The 21,816-nt window shown below is 36.6% G+C and overlaps 1 protein-coding gene and 1 pseudogene across 2 annotated transcripts in view; both read right to left on the reverse strand.

Annotated features, from left to right (window-relative positions):
- LOC134270694 (uncharacterized) overlaps positions 1-21,816 on the reverse strand; it is an 87,615-nt gene that overhangs the window by 17,634 nt on the left and 48,165 nt on the right. The window contains exons 8-10 of one of the 2 annotated variants that reach the window (XM_062752943.1): positions 13,816-13,986; positions 12,683-13,207; positions 219-308 (exon numbers count right to left, since the gene is read on the reverse strand). In XM_062752943.1, the coding sequence (XP_062608927.1) occupies positions 219-308; positions 12,683-13,207; positions 13,816-13,986 (786 nt within the window). The remainder of the gene's footprint in view (positions 1-218; positions 309-12,682; positions 13,208-13,815; positions 13,987-21,816) is intronic. The other variant, XM_062752944.1, reaches the window with a different exon arrangement.
- On the reverse strand, positions 2,825-4,366 carry LOC134270693 (tigger transposable element-derived protein 4-like; annotated as a pseudogene).

A 21,816-nucleotide genomic window follows, 5' to 3' on the forward strand; every position in this document is an offset into this window, starting at 1 on the left:
GAATGATGCCATTAAATTTTTCTTAGTAAACTCCCTTAGGAAGAGGATGTAGCCATTAAGTGAATAATGTTTTAATATGTTTGGCATGGTTGGTATTGGCTGACTGCATCTTGACAAGAAGTAAATGTTTAAAGTTTACAGACAAACAGATGGACTACAGACAAAATTTTAATCAGAAAAGCTCATTTGACTTAAAAATTGAATCATACAAGAATTACCATCTTTTCTTTTTATAGAATCCAGTGTATCATCAAATACTCCTCCAGTGTCTTCTTCTTCTTCTTTTGAAGATGTCTCCTCCTTATTGTCTTCAAATAAAAGTAACAAGAATTATCAAACAAAGGAAACTATAATTGGTGAACATTTCTGAAAGTCTATAACAGTAAACATGTACAATAAATCATTTATGTTATTTACTGCTGATCTAAAAGTATGATACAGTTGATAGAAACAATATGGAGAAACAGGACTACATATATTCTGTAATTCTTATCATTAGGATGACCAAAGTTCTCCATTTTTAATATCACCCATGCAAGTATGTTCTGGAGAAATTGTTTTTTATAATGCTACGTTCCCACTATCACGGTTGGCGCCACGATTGGTATCGGGGACTCGAACGTGGACAAATCGTAGTGATCGTATCCAATCGAAACAAATCTTGTGTTCACTCGTGGCTATCGTGTTGATCGTGAAATTTTTTTTTGACTGTCAAAAATTTTTCTACGATTAACACGATTAGATTTTAATCGTTATCATCGCATCAAATCGAATTACGTCGTAACTAACCTCAGCTGCATCGTTAGTAAACGCATCTTATCTGGCTTTCGTGATCATCGGGATCAATCTCGGACAGAACAAACATCCCGCTAAGTGGCGATTCGTTGCGATGTTTCGCGTTCTGTCACTATCTGTGACGCTTTGCGTGGTCCTACTGCTCACGTGCTGACACGGTATTTTCCCGCTCAGAGATGATTTGATACGGACGCATGAGAGTAAACGCCATTAGACACGAGTGTTAACGCTTTGTTGTGGACAATCACGCTATATTACGAGTATTTAAGCTTGCATAAATAACGGTAAAATTGAAAGTTTCTTTTTATTGAAACTTTCTTCTTAAAGTTTCTTTCCCCGATTGAAAAAAAATGTTTGAGTTTTGGAAAAATATTTTTAAAGATGCCACCTAAAGGAAAGAGGGGGAGATCCTATATTCATCTGAACCTGAACCCATTCCATCAGAGGCAACATCGGTGAAAAAAATAAAAAGATAAGAAAACATACTGCTGCTTTTGCTCTACTTTGACAGCAATAACATATGACCATAGTAACACTACAAACACCACGTTCATGGCGTTGTCATCAACCTCAACTTCTGCAATTATTATTGATTGTATTTGTATGTTTACTTTTTAATAGATAAAATATAATGGACTCAGTTTAGCCAGATTTTTATATATCTTTCGGGGTACAATCGTAGCTCAAAGCGTGTTGTATCTTGATACTGATCGTGAAAGACATTGCAATGAACGTGTTATTCTATCGTACATTAGCGCAAGAGTGCGCGATGAACGTATTATATCGCAAGAGTACGTATTAAAACGTAGAGGATTGTTTCAAATCGAGAACTCGGATCGTGAAATTCGTGACAGATCGAGGTTCTTTTTCGACTAAATATTGATAATCCTATTGGAACGTAATTCATCTTATCCGAACGTTTGTCAGATCGTCAGAGATCGTATCACATGCAATTTATCCATCGTGGCCGTAACGCATAAAAGCGTAACAAAACGTATGAAAACGCACCTATACGCATCTCTTCGTATCTTGGCATAAAATTCAATAAAAACTCTGCGATCAACTACGATTGATCTATCGTGACGTTCGTAACTCACCGCACGACAGTGGGAACGTAGCATAACCATAACAGTCTGATGAAACTAAAGCTATGTTGGATTGTATATATGAGAAAAGAGGCACTACAAATTGAAATTTTGCAACAGCAATAAATAATGAACCTTGGATTAGTCCTTTTTTGAGGGTTCCCCATTTGTCATTTTATAATACAGTACAAGCCGTTTATTATCATAGCTAATTTGTCAGGGCAAAACTTTATAATAACCGACTATGATAATAACCATGGACAGCTAAAATTCATCTCGGAGGTCTGACATGAACATCAAATAAAATGTCTGCCGTTTTTACATGATTGCATGTCTTATAAATAAGTGTTATGTTACATGTCTTATCATATTTGTAGGTTTATTTGAAATATAAGTTAACTGGCATATAATATTACGTTATTTACTTACTATTTTAACATTTTGTATGATTAAATTCGCTTTCATGAAGCTTGATTATCTCCGAATTCAATCTTTCAATTGCCTTGGCATCCATCTTGTTTATTTTCATTTTGATCTACTTTAATTTTTAACAAAATGATTAATTCATTCTTCCAATGTTTCCAATTCGTTTAAAGGTCCTATATCGGATAAAAAACAGAACAAAAGAGATTATGTTTGTTCAAATCTTTTATTTCTTTTATTCATCAAAAACACATGTATTTGAAAAGTAAAAACCACAGAACATTTAAAAAACAAAGATAAACTTTCAGCATGACGCAACATACTTACCAACTGGAATAAATATATGGTATTAAATTAATTTTACAACAGTTCATGCAATAAAACTAATTGTTTTATTCATTTTATTTATTTAATCAAAATACACATAAAACAATCAACACAAAGAAGGTTTCAATTCACTATGTCAGTTCAAAATTTCACTACACATTTCTCCGAACATACTCACCAACACATTTGTATACTTACGGTATCCAGTTGATGAACTCGGTAATCTTCCGTTGGATTTTCAGCAGCTCAAAGATCTTTTTACACTTCTCCTCCAATTCGTAGAGTTGATCGAAATCCTTGCAGCCATTTTCCTCAAACAATCGTCTCAAGGTGTTCAGCGCTTCCTCGCCCTCGCTCTTGGTTACCGGCAGTTGAATTTGCACACTCTCCTCAATCTCCGTGTCGTCCTCTTCATCCTGCGATTCCTCTGCCGTGATGCTAGCACAGATTTCTTCATCAGGTGGAACATGATGACACTGAATTTCCTCTTCGGCTTGCAGTAACTCCTCGTGCTGTTCTTCCGTCACACCCTCCAGAATCTCACTGTTTTCTTCATCGGAATCCTGGTGTTGATCAGCTGTGAATCCAGCCTTCCTGAAGCAGTTCTGTATCGTTGATGATTTCACGGTGTTCCAGGCTTTCCTTAGCATGTGAATGGCATCCAGCAGTGTTACACGCTTGGCAAGGTCGTTAGCAGATAGCTCCGAGTTGTCGATGTCGCCGATGATTTTCTTCACAACTTCGTTCCTGTAGCTGGATTTGAAATTTCTTATGATGCCTTGGTCACACGGTTGAATCAATGAAGTGGTGCTGGGAGGCAGAAATTCCAGGCGGATGTTGGAGAGTCGCTGTGCAGATTCTTTGGGATGGGCGCTGCAGTTATCCACGAACAAGATCACTTTTCTTTTCTGTCTACACATATCACTGTTAAACTCACAGATCCATTCACTAAAAATCTCACCCGTCATCCAGGAATTCTTGTTTGCTGCATACTTCACTGGTAGACTCTTCTTTCCTCGGAAACATCGGGGGTCTTTGCTCTTCCCAATCACTAACAATTTTCTTTTATCCGTGCCGGTCATGTTGGTGGCGATTATGGCTGTCACACACTCCTTTGCTTTCTTGGATCCGCTGGTTTGTTGATCCTTGAATGTAAGGGTTCCCTCTGGAATGGCTCTGTAGTATAGACCAGTTTCATCCGCATTGTAGACGTCCTCGGGGTTGAATTCTCGTAGAATTTCAGGAAGAATGTTGACTTTCCAGTGGTCTGCAGCGTTGGTGTCGGCATCTTTCTTTTCCCCGTGCATTCGCTTGAATCCGATGTTTTCACGTCCTTTCCAACGGGACAGCCAGCCGTCTGTTGCCTTGAAATCTGTTACATTGAGGCGTTCCGCAAGTTCTGTTGCTTTTTCTTGAAGGATGGGTCCCGTGAGTAGAATATCCCGATGTCTGGCCGCTTTAAAACCATTCTTTTAACGCTCCCTCAACTTCCGCAGATTTTCCGCTTCTTTGTCGTTTTCTCTCGGGATTAGCACAAGACTCATAATCTTCTTTAATCTTTAATCTGTTCTTTGATATCAAGCTCACAGTGGATTGGGAAATTCCTAGACGCCTCGCAATTTCTGACTGTGATGTTTTCTGGTCGAGAAGTTTCACTATGTCGTACTTTTGAGCAAGGGACATGTCGTTTCTTTTCCTTTTGTTGGCCATTGTTGAAATTATGCACTGCACTTCACTTTAGAATAGCACAAATTTATTCACATGTAGAAACACAGACACGTATCACGGCACGCACACAAGAAAATATAGAAGCACTAATCACAATTAAAAGCACTAAACACAAATAAATAATTACACAGCGCTACATATGTAAAAAAAATAAATTACGACACTCTTCTAGGAAGTGTTGATAGAAGATTTTCACAGAAAGAAAATAAGCACTAAATTTTAATTTGGGTGAATGCTCCACGAAGCAACTGATGAAATGGGACAGGTTGTGAGCGTATTTATTGGTAAGTGAACATATCCAAGCTGAGTGTCAGGGAGAAAAAATCATCTCAGACACAAGCCCATTTTTTATAATCTTTGCATCCAAGCAGCTTGCGCCAATTTACACTTCACGGTGCTGTATAATTAACATTAATTGACACACTGACGAGCATGTAGATCAAAGCCGCTTGGACAGGCTGGTTAACGAGTTAATTTCACATCACTTCTTAATTAATTGGACGTTTTTTAAATGGGATTAATTATGAACATCGATCAGCCAACAAGCGTAAGAAAGCTTGGGTTAATTGACACTAAATTTAGATTCAACACATTTTGGTAAAACACATTTATTATCAATGTACAATTCATTGATTGCGAATGGTTTCCTGTTCTTGTGTAATGTACTTTGTGAAATAAACAAAACTTCGAGTCATCGCTCAGGTAAGTGCGCTGGAGTGTGACTAATCCCCCTCAGTCAAGCCATTGTGTATAGATAAGCAACAGTGCATGGGTCACAGGTGTTGACAGCTGTTATCTTTTGTTTTGTTGATTTCTCAAGAGTGAAAAAGGTGTGAAAAAAATATTACGAACGAAATTTTTCTATTATAGTAACCGAAGTACACACTTTTACCTATGATAATAACGCAAGAAATTAACATTGAATTATTAAGAAATGGTTTTGTGTTTTAGATATCTATGATAAAAAACGGAGTATGATATTAAACCGGTGTGATAAAAAGCGGCCTGTACTGTATTCTGTTTATGAAAAAGTACTGTCCCCAAAATGTAGACATTCCGATATTAAATGACTTTATGAATGAACTATCTTGGCATTAAGTCTGACAATATGATCTGTCTTACAAAGAGAGACATCTATGAATGTCAAAAATACATGCATGCTTTGGTCAAAACAGCTCATTTTACATGATTAAAAAAACAATTACCAGTATATAAAAAAAATCAAACCTGATCTATGGGTTGTGACTGTTAGAATAATCTACCTGATGTGTCTCAGGACAAGCCCCAACCATAGTTAGAATGCCTCCCATATACTAGCTCATAATGTAGCAAAAATTTACAGAATGAGAATCACGCAGAAATGATTTTTAAGAATAAAACAAGAGGCCCATGGGCCACATCACTCACCTAAGCAATTGGCTAGGAAAAAGCACATATCATATCAGAACTGAAAGTTTACTGAGGTGGGGGGTGGGAGGCTTGAATTTTAAACCTCCAGGGGGTCATGATTTGAACAAACTAGAATCTACACTACCTGAGGATGAGTTCCTAAATATATCATTTAGCATAGCTTTGAAGTACATTTTGTACTTGAAAAGAAGATTTTAAATGGTTTCCCTATATCTTCCTATATAAAACATTAATCGGCCATTTGGCCTCACCCTTCCCCCAGGGGTCATGATTTGAACAAACTTGAATCTACACTACCTGAGGATGATTCCACATGAGTTTCATCTTTCCTGTCTCAATGGTTCTTGAGAAGATTTTTAAAAGATTTTTATATATATTCCTATGTAAAACTTTGATCGGCCATTGTGGCCCCACCCTTCCCCCAGGGGTCATGATTTGAACAAACTTAAATCTACACTACTAGAGGATGATTCCACATGAGTTTCATCTTTCCTGGCCCAGTGGTGTCTGAGAAGATTTTTTAACAAGAGGCCCAGGGGCCACAGCGTTCACCTGAGCAAATCGGGCTTGAATTTAACACACACACCCCAAGGCATTCATCATTTGAACAAACTAGAATCTACACTACCTGAGGATGATTCCATATAAGTAACACTAATCATAGCTTTGAAGTACTTGAAAAGATGATTTAAAAAGGTTTCCCTACATATATCCCTATGTAAAACTGAGGACGATTCCACATGATTTTCGTCTTTCCTGGCCCAGTGGTTCTGAAGAAGAAGATTTTTAAAGATTTTACCTATATATTCCTATGTAAAACTTGGGTCAGCCATTTTGGCCCCATCCTAGCCCCAGGGGTCATCATCTGAACAAATTTGAATCTACACTACCTGAGGATGATTCCACATGAGTTTCGTCTTTCCTGGCCCAATGGTTCTGGAGAAGAAGATTTTTAAAGATTTTTCCTATATATTCCTATGTAAAACTTGGGTCGGCCATTTTGGCCCCATCCTAGCCCCAGGGGTCATCATTTGAACAAATTTAAATCTACACTACCTGAGGATGATTCCACATGAGTTTCATCTTTCCTGGCCCAGTGGTTCTGGAGAAGATGATTTTTAAAGATTTTTCCAATATATTCCTATGTAAAACTTGGGTCGGCCATTTTGGCACCACCCTTGCCCCGGGGGTCATGATTTGAACAAACTTGAATTTACAATACCTGAGGATAATTCCACTTGAGCTTCACCTTTCCATGCCCAGTGGTTCTGGAGAAGAAGATTTTTAAAGATTTTTCCTATATATTCCTATGTAAAACTTGGGTCAGCCATTTTGGCCCCACCCTTGCCCCGGGGATCATGATTTAAACAAACTTGAATCTACACTACCTAAGGATGCTTTCCACATGAGTTTCACCTTTCCTGGCCCAGTGGTTCTGGAGAAGAAGATTTTTAAAGATTTTTCCTATATATTCCTATGTAAAACTTGGGTCGGCCATTTTGGCCCCACCCTTGCCCCGGGGATCATGATTTAAACAAACTTGAATCTACACTACCTGAGGATGATTTCACATAAGTTTCACCTTTCCTGGCCCAGTGGTTCTTGAGAAGACGATTTTCTAACAAGAGGCCCAGGGGCCATAGCGCTCACATGAGCACATCGGGCTTGAATTTACTCCCCCCCCCTCCAGGCGTTCATCATTTGAACAAACTAGAATCTACACTACCTGAGGATGATTCCATATAAATATCACTAATCATAGCTTTGAAGTACTTGAAAAGAAGATTTTAAAAGGTTTCCGTATATATCCCTATGTAAAACTTGGGTCGGCCATTTTGGCCCCACCCTAGCCACGGGGGTCATGATTTGAACAAACTTGAATCTACACTACCTGAGGATGATTCCACATGAGTTTCATCTTTCCTGGCCCAGTGGATCTTCAGAAGGATTTTTAAAGATATTTCCTATATATTCCTATGTAAAACTTGGGTCGGCCATTTTGGCCCCACCCTTGCCCTGGGGGTCATGCAGTGATTGGGAAGGCCAAAATGGTCAATGGGACTATGGCGCAACTGTCAACATTTTTGATGGGCCATTTCGAAAATGAATGGGCCATCAATTTAATCTGAAGGGCCATTTTAAGAAATAACAACGTGACAAACAAATATGAAATACGAGAGAAAACACGTTTTTAATTAACCGAATCCGACTTTTAACGCATGAAATGTAGCAACTTTAAACGCACTTGCTTAGAATATAACTGACACGTATTTTGTGTTAAAATTACAACAGTTTTGGAAAGGGAACAGCCCTACCATACAAATAAATGAACTATTGTACCTCAAGTAAGTGCTTCGTTTAACCATGTACTTTTGACAGGTTTCAACCAATGAGATTTGTTGTTTTAAATTGACTGCATTTAAAACGAAAGTAAAACAAGAAAGAAAGTCGTACACAAAATATTTTCAAATAACATCGCTAAAAATTGAATGCGCACCTTGGCGCCATGATTGATTGATTGAATGCGCCATTTTTCACTTCAATGCGACTATGGCGCGTGGCGCAAGCCCTTCCCAATCACTGGTCATGATTTGAACAAACTTGAATCTACACTACCTGAGGATGATTCCACATGAGTTTCATCTTTCCTGGCCCAGTGGTTCTGGAGAAGAAGATTTTTTAAAAATGCCATTAATTTTTAACAAATTTATGATTATCTCCCCTTGGAAAAGGGCGTGGCCCTTCATTTGAACAAACTTGAATCCCCTTCACCCAAGGATACTTTGTGCCAAGATTTGTTGAAATTGGCCCAGTGGTTCTTGAGAAGAAGATGAAAATGTGAAAAGTTTACGACAACAACGACAACAGACGACAGACAAATTTTGATCAGAAAAGCTCACTTGAGCCTTCGGCTCAGGTGAGCTAAAAATGCCATTAATTTTTCTCTAATTCATAATTATCTCCCCTTGGAAAAGGGCGTGGCCCTTCATTTGAACAAACTTGATTCCCCTTCATTTTTCCTATATATTCCTATGTAAAACTTGGGTCGGCCATTTTGGTCCCACCCTTGCCCCAGTGGTCATGATTTGAACAAACTTGAATCTACACTACCTGAGGATGATTCCACATGAGTTTCTTCTTTCCTGTCCTAGTGGTTCTTGAGAAGAAGATTTTTAAAATTTTTCCTATATATTCCTATGTAAAACTAGGGTCGGCCATTTTGGCCCAACCCTTGCCCCGGGGGTCATGATTTGAACAAATATGAATCTACACTACCTGAGGATGATTCCACATGAGTTTCATCTTTCCTAGCCCAGTGGTTCTGGAGAAGAAGATTTTTTAAAAAATGTTCCTATATATTTCTATGTAAAACTTGGGTCGGCCATTTTGGCCCCACCCTTGCCCCGGGGGTCATAATTTGAACAAACTTGAATCTACACAACCTGAGGATGCTTCCACATGAGTTTCATCTTTCCTGGCCCATCGGTTCTGGAGAAGAAGATTTTTTAAAAATGCCATTAATTTTTAACAAATTTATGATTATCTCCCCTTGGAAAAGGGCGTGGCCCTTCATTTGAACAAACTTGAATCCCCTTCACCCAAGGATACTTTGTGCCAAGATTTGTTGAAATTGGCCCAGTGGTTCTTGAGAAGAAGATGAAAATGTGAAAAGTTTACGACAACAACGACAACAGACGACAGACAAATTTTGATCAGAAAAGCTCACTTGAGCCTTCGGCTCAGGTGAGCTAAAAATGCCATTAATTTTTCTCTAATTCATAATTATCTCCCCTTGGAAAAGGGCGTGGCCCTTCATTTGAACAAACTTGATTCCCCTTCATCAAAGGATACTTTGTGCCAAGTTTGGTTTAAATTGGCCCAGAGGTTCTTGATAAGAAGATGAAAATGTGAAAAGTTTACGACGCCGACGACGACAACGTCAGACAACGGACAAATTTTGATCAGAAAAGCTCACTTGAGCCTTCGGCTCAGGTGAGCTAAAAATGCAATTAATTTTTCTCTAATTTATAATTATCTCCCCTTAGAAAAGGAGGTAGCCCTTCATTTGAACAAACTTGAATTCCCTCTACCCAAGGATACTTTGTAGCAAGTTTGGTTGAAATTGGCCCATTGGTTCTTGAGAAGAAGATGAAAATGTGAAAAGTTTACGACGACAACATCGACAACAACAACACTGACAACGACAGACAACAGACAAATATTGATCAGAAAAGCTCACTTGAGCCTTTGGCTCAGGTAAGCTAAAAAGATTTGCATTGAAAATAGCTATCAAATTATTTTAAACAAACCTTTTCTTTGCTTGCATGTCTATCCATCATGCAGAAAAAATATTCATTTTGAAAGCAAGTGGGTTCTAGTGCAAAAGTTATGACCAAGGTAAAATGCTTCATATTAAAATTTTGCGGTGGTGCGCTTTTAATCCACATAAATACAAAAATTAAACTCATTTTGTTAACGTCTTTTTCTTGTTTCATATTTACCATGTTGACATTCGGAACTAGTATGCACTGAGTTGGAGTTATCTCCCTTTTTTCTTTGCTAAATATTGTCAATAGACAGAATGCATAAACCGCGTCTGTTGGATATATTTATCATTTTAACGACAGAATATTTAGTTTGTCATTATAAAGCTACTAAGCAAGTTTCAAATCAAGAAGTTTTAAGATGACATTCTCATTTGGATGTAAGACAGATCATATTGACTTAATGCCAATGCAGCACGAACTCAATCTTAAACCATTTTATGAAAAATGAAAAATGCCATAATTTTGTCAAAAAGCAATGAAGCAAAATGACATTCAAACTTGATCTGGAACTCATCAAGATACACTCAAATACCAAATATTAACTCAATATCTGCAAGTGTTTAGAAAAGAAATGCGGAAAACCAAATGGGACATACAGACAGACGTTCGGACAGACTCAGAAACCTATAGTCCCTTCTGGTTTCACTGGTAGTGGACTAATAAAACAATAAAGACAACTTGTATCCAAGTGTAGTCTACTTGCATGTCAAGCTTGGCTATACCAAAATCTATGAAGGTAAGAGGAGTTGCATTTTGGAAGTATTTCACAGACACACTTCTATTTTTGGTAAAAATGGCAACACTGTTCATCTTAATAAGGAATTATGTATCTTTGTGTTGTCTACTTGTGTGCCAGGTTATTTTGTGTAATGGTTAGGACTGTGGATATCGACCTGGATAGCTCAGTGGGTAGAGAACCTGACTAGAATACAGGGGTCAGGGTTCGATTCCCGGTCCAGCCATACATTTTCTACTTTCCTGTTACAGATTTGGTGCCGTTGACCACCCCTAGACTTGCAGATGAAAGTCCTGCCAGGGGCTAATAAGAACTTGGGTTGTGTCTTCGAGGGTGAAGACCATTTAAGGAGGGAGGAATGTATGGTTAGGGATGTGGATATCGGCCTGGATAGCTCAGTGGCTAGAGCACTTGACTAGATATACAGGGGTCTGGGTTAGATTCCCAGTCCAGCGATACATTTTCTCCTTTCCTGTTACATTTGAAATCAGACCTAAACTGTACAAGTAGTGTAGTAGTGTTTTTAGAGAAAACAAATTACTGAAGACAACAAAGCAGACAGATGTAGTCATGTATAGGCAATGGGTTCCTTGATGTAGCATGTATTTAATGTATTTCTGTTAAATGTGAAATACATCAAAATTTTGAAAGATAAGCAATACTTTATTTATAACAGTTATAATCTGTCTGTAAACCAATATTCGATTTCTGCATGTAAAACTAAACAGAATACAATGTATAACCAAATATGAAGCTATTGTAAAACCATTTAACAAACAAGATGTGTTTGTGAAACACTATGCGCCCGGTGGCAACAAAGTTAAAAAAATCTATTTTTAGCATATTGCTCACAGTCAAGGTCACAAGGTCATTGACCTTGGTGTCATTTAAAAGAACTTAATCGGTGGAGTACGCATACTAAATATGAAGTCCCTATCTCCTATGGTTCAAAAGTTATGGCAAACAGTGGGAAAAGCTATTTTTAGCATGTAGGTCACAGTCAAGGTCACAAGATCATTGACCTTGTCATAGTTTGAAAGGACTTTATTAGTGGAGTAAGTATACCAAATATGAAGTCCATATCTCCTATTGTTCAAAAGTTATGGCAAACAGTGGAAAAAGCTATATTTAGCGTATAGGTCACAGCCAAGGTCACAAGGTCATTGACCTTGATGTCATTTGAAAGGACTTTATTAGTGAAGTATGCATACCAAATATGAAGTCTCTATCTGTTATGGCCAAGGTTAAAGTTGACAACAGACAGAAAGACAAACAGACAAACAGATAAACAGGCAAACAGACAGGACAAAAACAATATACGCCCGGGATCTATCGATCCAGGTGCATAAAAACAGTCTTCGACAAATCCCGGGAGTCCGATGCCCGGGACCTGGTAAAATTGGAAGCGGGCATGTGGAAATTGTACACTTACAAGCCCGAAGGGCATGTTAATTCTAAGGCATAAGTCTCGGTATAATTAAATCAAATAAGAGCAATAACATAAAATGTACTTTAAAGTCTTTGATTTTGCATCTAAGTGAGGTAAAAAAAAATAAAATTTTACCGACATCTTATTTTACCGCGATTTCTAAGGAACTCTTCTGCACAAGAGACACAAAAAGTGTACAGGTTGAAAACAAATGGCAAGACAAGAAATTGACAGAATGGATTTTCAGATTATTTCCTTGGCATGAAAAGGCAAATAAGAATAAAATAACTTGATAAAATTCTGGGCATGTAAATATTTGTTCGGGCTTGCGTAATTGGTGATCACACCTGCCCGAAGGGCATGTGCTGAAAAAAAGATTTGGCGAAGACTGTAAAAATTGCAATACAAAGAAATATCTAACCTGTTTCTACAATACTGTTAGGGTTAGTTTCACATGCATCTGAATTCCCATCCTGATCAACACTTTGTAAGATCAAGTTATCAGACGGGTTTACACTGTTTTCATTTTTATGGTCGTTTTGAATACTGTCAACACTTCCACCAGTATCCTCTGCAGTAGTTTCATTTTTACCGCCCTTTTCATCTGATATAGGCTCAGAAGAATCACTTTGCTCTTTTTCAGAACCAATAGTGGAACAGTCAGACATTTTGCTGTCATCCTCTAAGTTCTTACTGCCTTCTTGATTTATATCAGTCTTTGGAGTTTGATTTGATGTAGAAATCACTTGCACAGAAATTAAACTACCTTCCCTTTTGTCCAAAGCATGCGATTTTACATCTTTATCTTTATTACCTGCTTCTTTACTTTGATTCTCATCCTTTTCAGTACTTTCATTTTCTGCTTTTTCCACAGGGCCTTGTGTAGGAGATGACTGTTTGCTTTCTACATTTTCAATGGATACTTCCTTTTTCCCCTGCATATCATCTAAGCCAAAAGGATGTACCCGGTATTAATAAAGTACATATATAACGGTACTCAATAACAATAGCATTTATTAAAATTAATTTTCTTTGTTCTATCAGGAAAATGTTTAGTTTTCATGAAAATTAAGACATAATTTATAAAATTATTTTTCAAAAAAAAATATATCAAAGAAATCAAAGATGGTGAAAACAGAATCTTCATAATCTGTTCACGGTCATTTCAAATGACATTTAAAAAAAAAAAAAACTTAAAAATTAATAACTCTACTTAATTATTAAATAACAACTTCACTAAATGAATGATAATCGAATACCTTCAGAATCTATCATATCAAATACTTATCTGTGTGTCAATTAATTTTATTGTTATTTCACACAGTTACATATAGTACTTCTCAAACTAATGTAAACTGCATGCAATTCATTGCAATGAATTTTTAAAATTAGGAACATATTAAATTCAAGGGTCTATTTATAAGCATTGAATTCATATTTGGGGATGTCTTTGGTCCTATAACACACCTGGCCATGCCGACAAATTGAATATCGCATATTAGTGCATCATGCTTCTATTAATTGATATAAATACAGCAGTTCTAATTTACTTACCATCTACTTGTACAGGAATTTCTGAAGATCCATTCACTGGAGATGACTCTGTGTCACTGTATTCATTCCCTTGACTTTTTGACATCTGTGTCAATGCCTCCTCTGAATGAGGAATACTTGAACCACTGTGTGAATCAACTATTTCAGGAGGCTTTGTTGATGTTTTGTCCTCTGTAATAAATAGATAATTTATATAAGATGTTATAGCCAGTGGCACGTAAGTAACCGTTTTTTTGAAAACTTTTATTTACTAAAGGTCTTCCGTTTTTTCCGTTTCCAACGGAAGACCTTCAACTGATTCTGATGGTAAAGATTATTAATCGTTTTTTTCTTTACTTCCTAGACCGCAACTTTGAGGCCTCATATCTCACTCATTTCTCAACGGATTTCGCTCAAATTTTCAGAGGTTATAAAGGTTTATAAACTCTACCAGAATGCTGACTAAAGAACTTCATTCGGTTATAACCAATATTTGCCCCCCAAATCAAACTTTGATAGAGATATATTTAATTAAGTTCTTAAACAGGGGAGTATATGCTGACTTCAAAGTACTGAATATTTTCACAAGAAATGACGTCATATGCACGTAATGACGTCACAAACATGACGTAAATTTCAGTTTTTCATGAATTCTACAGAAAAATGTACATGTTTCGGCGATTTTTTGAGTAAAAGTCACCGAGCGCATGTGTGTTCAGGATCGATATTTTGATATAATGTGTAGAATGATAATATCAATGAAATATGTAAATATTGTTCCTGAACAAACTTGCGCTCTATAAATTCTAAAGCTAAAATTGTTGAAATTTTGTCCATTTTGTCCTCTTTCTGAAAAAAGGATATGAAATCGGACTAGTTTGTGACGTCATAAAAACAAAAATTGTAAATTAACTGCTTTGAAAGTATAATATGTTCTGTTTATTTATATTTCTCATACAATTTATTGAATTCAGCGCATTTCAGGAAGTTTTCAAAATTTGACTTTTGTGGGGGCAAATATATGCAATATACCGCATATAGTTCTTTTCAAAAAGTCACTTCCGGTTTTGAGTTATTTCCCTTTAAACAAAAATTATAGGCTTTTGTTTCCGGATAAAGGCTCAGAGACCACAAAAGCTGAAGCAGAATTTTTACTGATTTTAGGTAACAGAAGGATTTTGAGTTTTTGCACATCGGTTTTTGTTTTTTCGATTTCTGTATTCACAATGGCGCCATATAGGGGTCAAAAATTAGAATGCGTACAAAAGCGAAAATTTACACATATTTTCCTTTTTATCTTGAAAATTAAAAATATTTTGTTAAGACATAATGAACAAAAGTTGTGCATAATCGCAAGGGCTTTCATATAATAATATTCAAAAGGGGCTGGCCCCTATGATTAGGGATCAAGGGACCTTGAAAGTTTTTGCTTTATAACTCAAAAACGGTAAATATTTCGAAATTACTAATCGATTATAAAGTTGTGCTTTAACATCTTACTGATCTCATGAAATTGTAATTGTGTTCGAGTCTTGTTTTAAATGAGCTGGTGCATGACCTATATATGCACATGTAATTATTTTCACTCAGCACGTAAACGAGAGCTCCTTATGCGTGTAACCAAAGCAAGCTTACTATAAATAATAAACATGGCTACATTGGAAGCTAATATTCTTCAGAATAAAGTTCTCGAAGTGTTTGTGCTTTTTATAGCTCACCTGAGCCGAAGGCTCAAGTGAGCTTTTCTGATCACATTTTGTCCGGCGTCCGTCTGTCTGTCCGTATCTCTGTCTGTAAACTTTTCACATTTTCGACTTCTTCTCAAGAACCCCTGGGCCAATTTCAACCAAACTTGCCACAAAGCATCCTTGGGTGAAGGGGATTCAAGTTTGTTCAAATGAAGGGCCACGGCCTCATTCAAGGGGAGATAATTGGGAATAAATGAAAATTTGGTGGTATGCTTTAAAAATCTTCTTCATAAGAACCACTGTACCAGGAAAGATGAAACTTATGGGGAAACATCCTCAGGTAGTGTAGATTCAAGTTTGTTCAAATCATGACCCCCGGAGGTAGGGCGGGGCCAAAATGACCAACCAAAGTTTTACATAGAAATATATAGGAAAATTCTTTAAAAATCTTCTTCTCAAGAATGACAAAGCCATAATTGATCATATTTATATAGAAACATCCTCAGGTAGTGTAGATTCAAGTTTGTTCAAATCATGACCCCCGGGGGTAGGGCGGGGCCAAAATGGCCGACCAAAGTTTTACATAGAAATATATAGGAAAATTCTTTAAAAAACTTCTTCTCAAGAATGAGAAAGCCGTAATTCATCATATTTATATGGAAACATCCTCAGGTAGTGTAGATTCAAGTTTGTTCAAATCATGACCCCCGGGGGTAGGGTGGGGCCAAAATGGCCGACCAAAGTTTTACATAGAAATATATAGGAAAATTCTTTAAAAATCTTCTTCTCAAGAATGACAAAGCCATAATTCATCATATTTATATGGAAGCATCCTCAGGTAGTGTAGATTCAAGTTTGTTCAAATCATGACCCCCGGGGATAGGGTGGGGCCACAATTGCCGACCAAAGTTTTACATAGAAATATATAGGAAAATTCTTTAAAAATCTTCTTCTCAAGAATAGCCAAGCCATAATTGATCATATTTATATGGAAGCATCCTCAGGTTGTGTAGATTCAATTTTGTTCAAGTCATGACCCCCGGGGGTAGGGCGGGGCCACAATGGCCGACAAAAGTTTTACATAGAAATATATAGGAAAATTCTTTAAAAATCTTCTTCTCAAGAGTAGCCTATTGATCTTATTTACATGGAAGCATCCTCAGGTAGTGTAGATTCAAGTTTATTCAAATCATGAGACCCCCTGGGGTAGGGTGGGGCAACAATGGCCTACCAAATTTTACGTAGAAATATATAGGAAAATTCTTTAAAAACCTTCTTCTCAAGAATAGCCTAGCAATAATTGATCATATTTATACGGAAGCATCCTCAGGTAGTGTAGATTCAAGTTTGTTCAAATCATGACCCCTGGGGGTAGGGCGGGGCCTCAATGGCCGATCAAAGTGTTACATAGAAATATATAGGAAAATTCTTTAAAAATCTTCTTCTCATGAACAGCCAAGCCATAATTGATCATATTTATATGGAAGTATCCTCAGGTAGTGTAGATTCAAGTTTGTTCAAATCATGACCCCCAAGGGTAGGGCGTGGCCAAAATGGCCGACCAAAGTTTACATAGAAATATATAGGAAAATTCTTTAAAAATCTTCTTCTCAAGAATAGCCAAGCCATGATTGATCATATTTATAGGGAAGCATCCTCAGGTAGTGTAAATTCAAGTTTGTTCATATCATGACCCCCCAGGGGTAGGGCGGGGCCACAATGGCCGACCAAGGTGCTCAGGTGAGCGATGTGGCCCATGGGCCTCTTGTCTTACAAATTATCATGTTTATTCACTGACAACTTTCCCTTTTATTTCATTTTTTTAAAAATTGTATAAACCAAGTCTACTAAAAAGGGAAGAAAATATCATCTTTTCTTCTTATCACATAAAAGCAAACAATAAAGTGAGAAAATAAAACATAACAAGAGGCCCATGGGCCACATTGCTCACCTTAGCACTGTGGCTTGGAAAAAGGAGAATTGGTTTAAACTTAAAAAGCTTAAATCCAAAAGTAGTCCCAAGACCAATCATGGCTTTGCTATTCTTGAGAAGATTTTTAAAGAATTTTCCTATACATTTCTATGTAAAACTTTTGTTGGCCATTTTGGCCCCGCCCTACTCCCGGGGGTCATGATTTGAACAAACTTGAATCTACACTACCTGAGGATGCTTCCATATAAATATGATCAATTATGTCTTTGCTATTGTTGAGAAGAAGACTTTTAAAGAATTTTCCTATATATTTCTATGTAAAACTTGGGTCGGCCATTTTGGCCTCGCCCTACCCCTGGGGGTCATGATTTGTATAAACTTGAATCTACACTACCTGAGGATGCTTCCATATAAATATTATCAATTATGGCTTTGCCATTCTTGAAAAGAAAATTTTTCAAGAATTTTCCTATATATTTCTATGTAAAACTTTGGTTGGCCATTTTGGCCCCTCCCTACCCCTGGGGGTCATGATTTGAACAAACTTGAATCTACACTACCTGAGGATGCTTCCATATAAATATGATCAATTATGGCTGTGCTATTCTTGAGAAGAAGACTTTTAAAGAATTTTCCTATATATTTCTATGTAAAAGTTTGGTCGGCCATTTTGGCCCCGCCCTATCCCTGGGGGTCATGACTTGAACAAACTTGAATCTACACTACCTGGGGTTGCTAACATATAAATATGATCAATTATGGCTTTGCTATTCTTGAGGAGAAGATTTTTAAAGAATTTTCCTATACATTTCTATGTAAAACTTTGGTCGGCCATTTTGGCCCCGCCCTACCCCTGCGGGTCATGATTTGTATAAACTTGAATCTACACTACCTGAGGATGCTTCCGTATAAATATTGAATCAATTATGGCTTTGCTATTCTTGAAAAGAAGATTTTTAAAGAATTTTCCTATATATTTCTATCTAAAACTTTGGTCGGCCATTTTGGCCTCGCCCTTACCCTGAGGGTGATGATTTGAACAAACTTGAATCTACACTACCTGAGGATGCTTCCATATAAATATGATCAATTATGGCTTAGTTGTTCTTGAGGAGAAGATTTTTAAAGAATTTTCCTATATATTTCTATGTAAAACTTTGGTTGGCCATTTTGGCCCCGCCCTACCCTCGGGGGTCATGATTTGAACAAACTTGAATCTACACTACCTAAGGATGTTTCCCCATAAGTTTCATCTTTCCTGGCACAGTGGTTTTTGAGAACAAGATTTTTAAAACATGCCACCAAATTTTCATTAATTCCCAATTATCTCCCCTTGAATGAGGGCGTGGCCCTTCATTTGAACAAACTTGAATCCCCTTTACCCAAGGATACTTTGTGGCAAGTTTGGTTGAAATTGGCCCTGCGGTTCTTGAGAAGATGTCGAAAATGTGAAAAGTTTACAGACAGACGGACAGACAGACAGACAGACGGACGCCGGACAAAATGTGATCCGAAAAGCTCACTTGAGCCTTCGACTCAGGTGAGCTAAAAAGCACATATACTATTCACAGCCATTAAGTGCACGGCTTTAACATTCACCATGTTTGTTAACAATTATATAACGCGCCTCCCTCGATAGCGGCGGGGTCATGACAGGGTCATGACAAAACCTCCAATCATAAGTAATCTATGTTTCAAATAAGCCTCCAATGATTTTCATTTACTAATTCATAGCGTAGTAAAGAAAATATTTCTTCTGTCAGTGACCTTGATCTTAACAGAATATCCTTGGCTCTGTGTCAAGACAAACACCTTTTTATTAGTGATTAGAAGTTCATAACCCTGACAGGAATTTTACAACTATTCTGTCATTGGCCGATGAAGATGTTTGAAATTTGCTTTATCTCGCACCATTTTGTCACGGGTCAGAAAAACAACATTGAGGTATTTTAAAACTTTACCGGATATTAATATTCAAACAACATGCAGTTTTTATTGATGAAAGATAGTCGGGGTTGAAAGTCCTTTCCATAATACGTATTTTAGGTAATAGCTTTACTTTCAATAAAATTAAACTCAAAAGTCCACAAATAAAATATCTATCCTCATTTATTTCAAAGTTTGGGTAAAGGGGATAGGAGCATAGGGATATCATGATGTATACGTAATACATTCGAGGTTATTATTCTGTTAGACAGGAAGACCCGAGGAGTTGTGATTTGCTGATCATGATCTAAAACACGTTGACAAACCGAAACCACATGGTTTTATACAAGTTATTCAATCAATTCAATCATAATTATTTTCCTTGAAGGAGGAATGCATGGATAAAGGATTAAAGAAAATTCCCGATGTACAATAGCATCCGTGCATGGACTTCATTTTAGTACTACATAATTATATTGTGCTTGAATAAAATCATCAAATAAATTAAATTTAAATAGGAAAGGGAGATTATGTTAAATAGAATAAATGTTAGACAATACTTGATACAAGGACTTGTTGGTAAAAACTTGAATGTACTTGAATAAAATGCCTCCCACTCGTTTTCTCTCGCACGCGTATTTTTTAAACCAAGGCATACTTGCCAACTCACCCGATTTCGTCGGGTCACACCCGATTTTTCAACCCGTAACCCGATTATTTTTTATGACCTGGCAGGTCATGCTTATCACCCGATTTTTGCCGAACAACCAGAAAATCTCCCGATTTCCGGATTTGGTTCGTAAATTAGGTTGCACTTTCAACTTCCAGTTACAACCCAAGCTTAGATCTACGTAAACAATGCCGATGGATTAATTATCTGTGCAGGTGTAAACAATTAACTGGGTGTTTTTTTGACAAATCAATGTTTGAAGTCAATTAAAATGGCTTCCGATAGAACTAGATCATTATCAGGGCCAACAGGAACAAATTGAACCAAACACATGTCTCTGATTGAACCAAGAAAAAGAGAAACGATATTTATGTACATATCAAGGAATCTTGGGAAAAAAACTTTCATTCTAGATAAAATAAAGTGATCAAAGACAGTGTAGGCCTAACTTCAAATTTAAAACATGTTGCGGTAGTTAATTAATTAAGAGAGAGGAAAAATAACTTCAAACTGAAATTGGTTTACTTTCAAATTCAGCAGGAACTGAAAAGTTTTTTTTTTTTTTTTTTTTAAAATTCACATTTACTTCAGGTCAATACTGAAATATGAAACCTTCAATTTTCATTTCTAACATGTAAATTAAAGCAAATTATGTATAAATTTTTTGTCATAGTAAATTAAATCCTTTTTCAATAAACAATTTCAATATACACAAATACTAAATTGTATATATGTATAAAATTTAATCATGGTATATAATGTCGTGAATGTCGTTACGCGTTATGACCAGATTTTTTACTTTCCAAATCTGGTCATGACCAGATTTTTACATGCTGGAGGTTGGCAAGTATGCCAAGGAAAGTAATTTGCACTAGTGCTTTGTTCATCATTTTAAAGAAAATACTGAGTTATATACGGTAAAAGATACAAATGGTTTGACTTTGGTGCCGGTTATGATTTTAACAGTTTAATTTAGGTTGTAAAAGCGTTTAATTACATGATTAGTCAATAATATTCAGATAACATTGTTACCCAGGTATATAAGTTCTTAAATTTTCGATTCTGGACATATGCGGGTTTATTACTACTTGAATGTACATTGTACAACCTGCTACTGATATTTATCCACGGAACAAAATTACAATGTTAGCACACTACGAGGGTTGTCCCAAAATTCCGTAGACAAGCGTTGTTTCGTAGGAACCCTATGTCCTACATAAATGAAACTTCGTATATAGATCAAACCAACACTTTCTAATAAATTTATGGACAAATATGGTATAACTTCTCAAATTATTCCAATTTAAAAGACACCTTTCATTGTCTTGTGTAGGAAGGCGGCGCAATACCCAAAAGTTGCAATTAAAATTTGGTTTATTATATTTAAAATCCTATGGAAAGGTATTTACTACCCAGTACTTTTTATAGGGGAATGAAAAATCTTAATGCTGTTTTACTGACTACATTTCTTCAAATTTTGGTGTTTATCCTTTGATAAATATAAAATTTATGATGTTTTATACACATGGGGTTGAAATCCGACTTTTTGAAAAATGGCGGCTGCGGTGGCACAGGCGGCACACTGGACTATGATCAATTGTTTTGATCCTGAATTTACTCTTTCAGAAAAGTAACAGTCAAAAATGTTTGGTAGATTTGGAAACTTTTTCTTGTCCTTCGTATTTAAAATGACTGAAACGGTTTTTCTATGTATATGTGAATAACAGTAACTAAAAATAAAAGACAAGACTAAGAAATGGGCAAGAGTTCCATTGTGCAACTCCATTAGAGGAAACAGACGGAAA

Source organism: Saccostrea cucullata, unplaced genomic scaffold (assembly GCF_032062105.1).
Source record: "Saccostrea cucullata isolate Sc308-1 unplaced genomic scaffold, CSIRO_AGI_Scuc_v1 ctg2044, whole genome shotgun sequence".
Taxonomy (NCBI): Eukaryota; Metazoa; Mollusca; class Bivalvia; order Ostreida; family Ostreidae; genus Saccostrea; species Saccostrea cuccullata.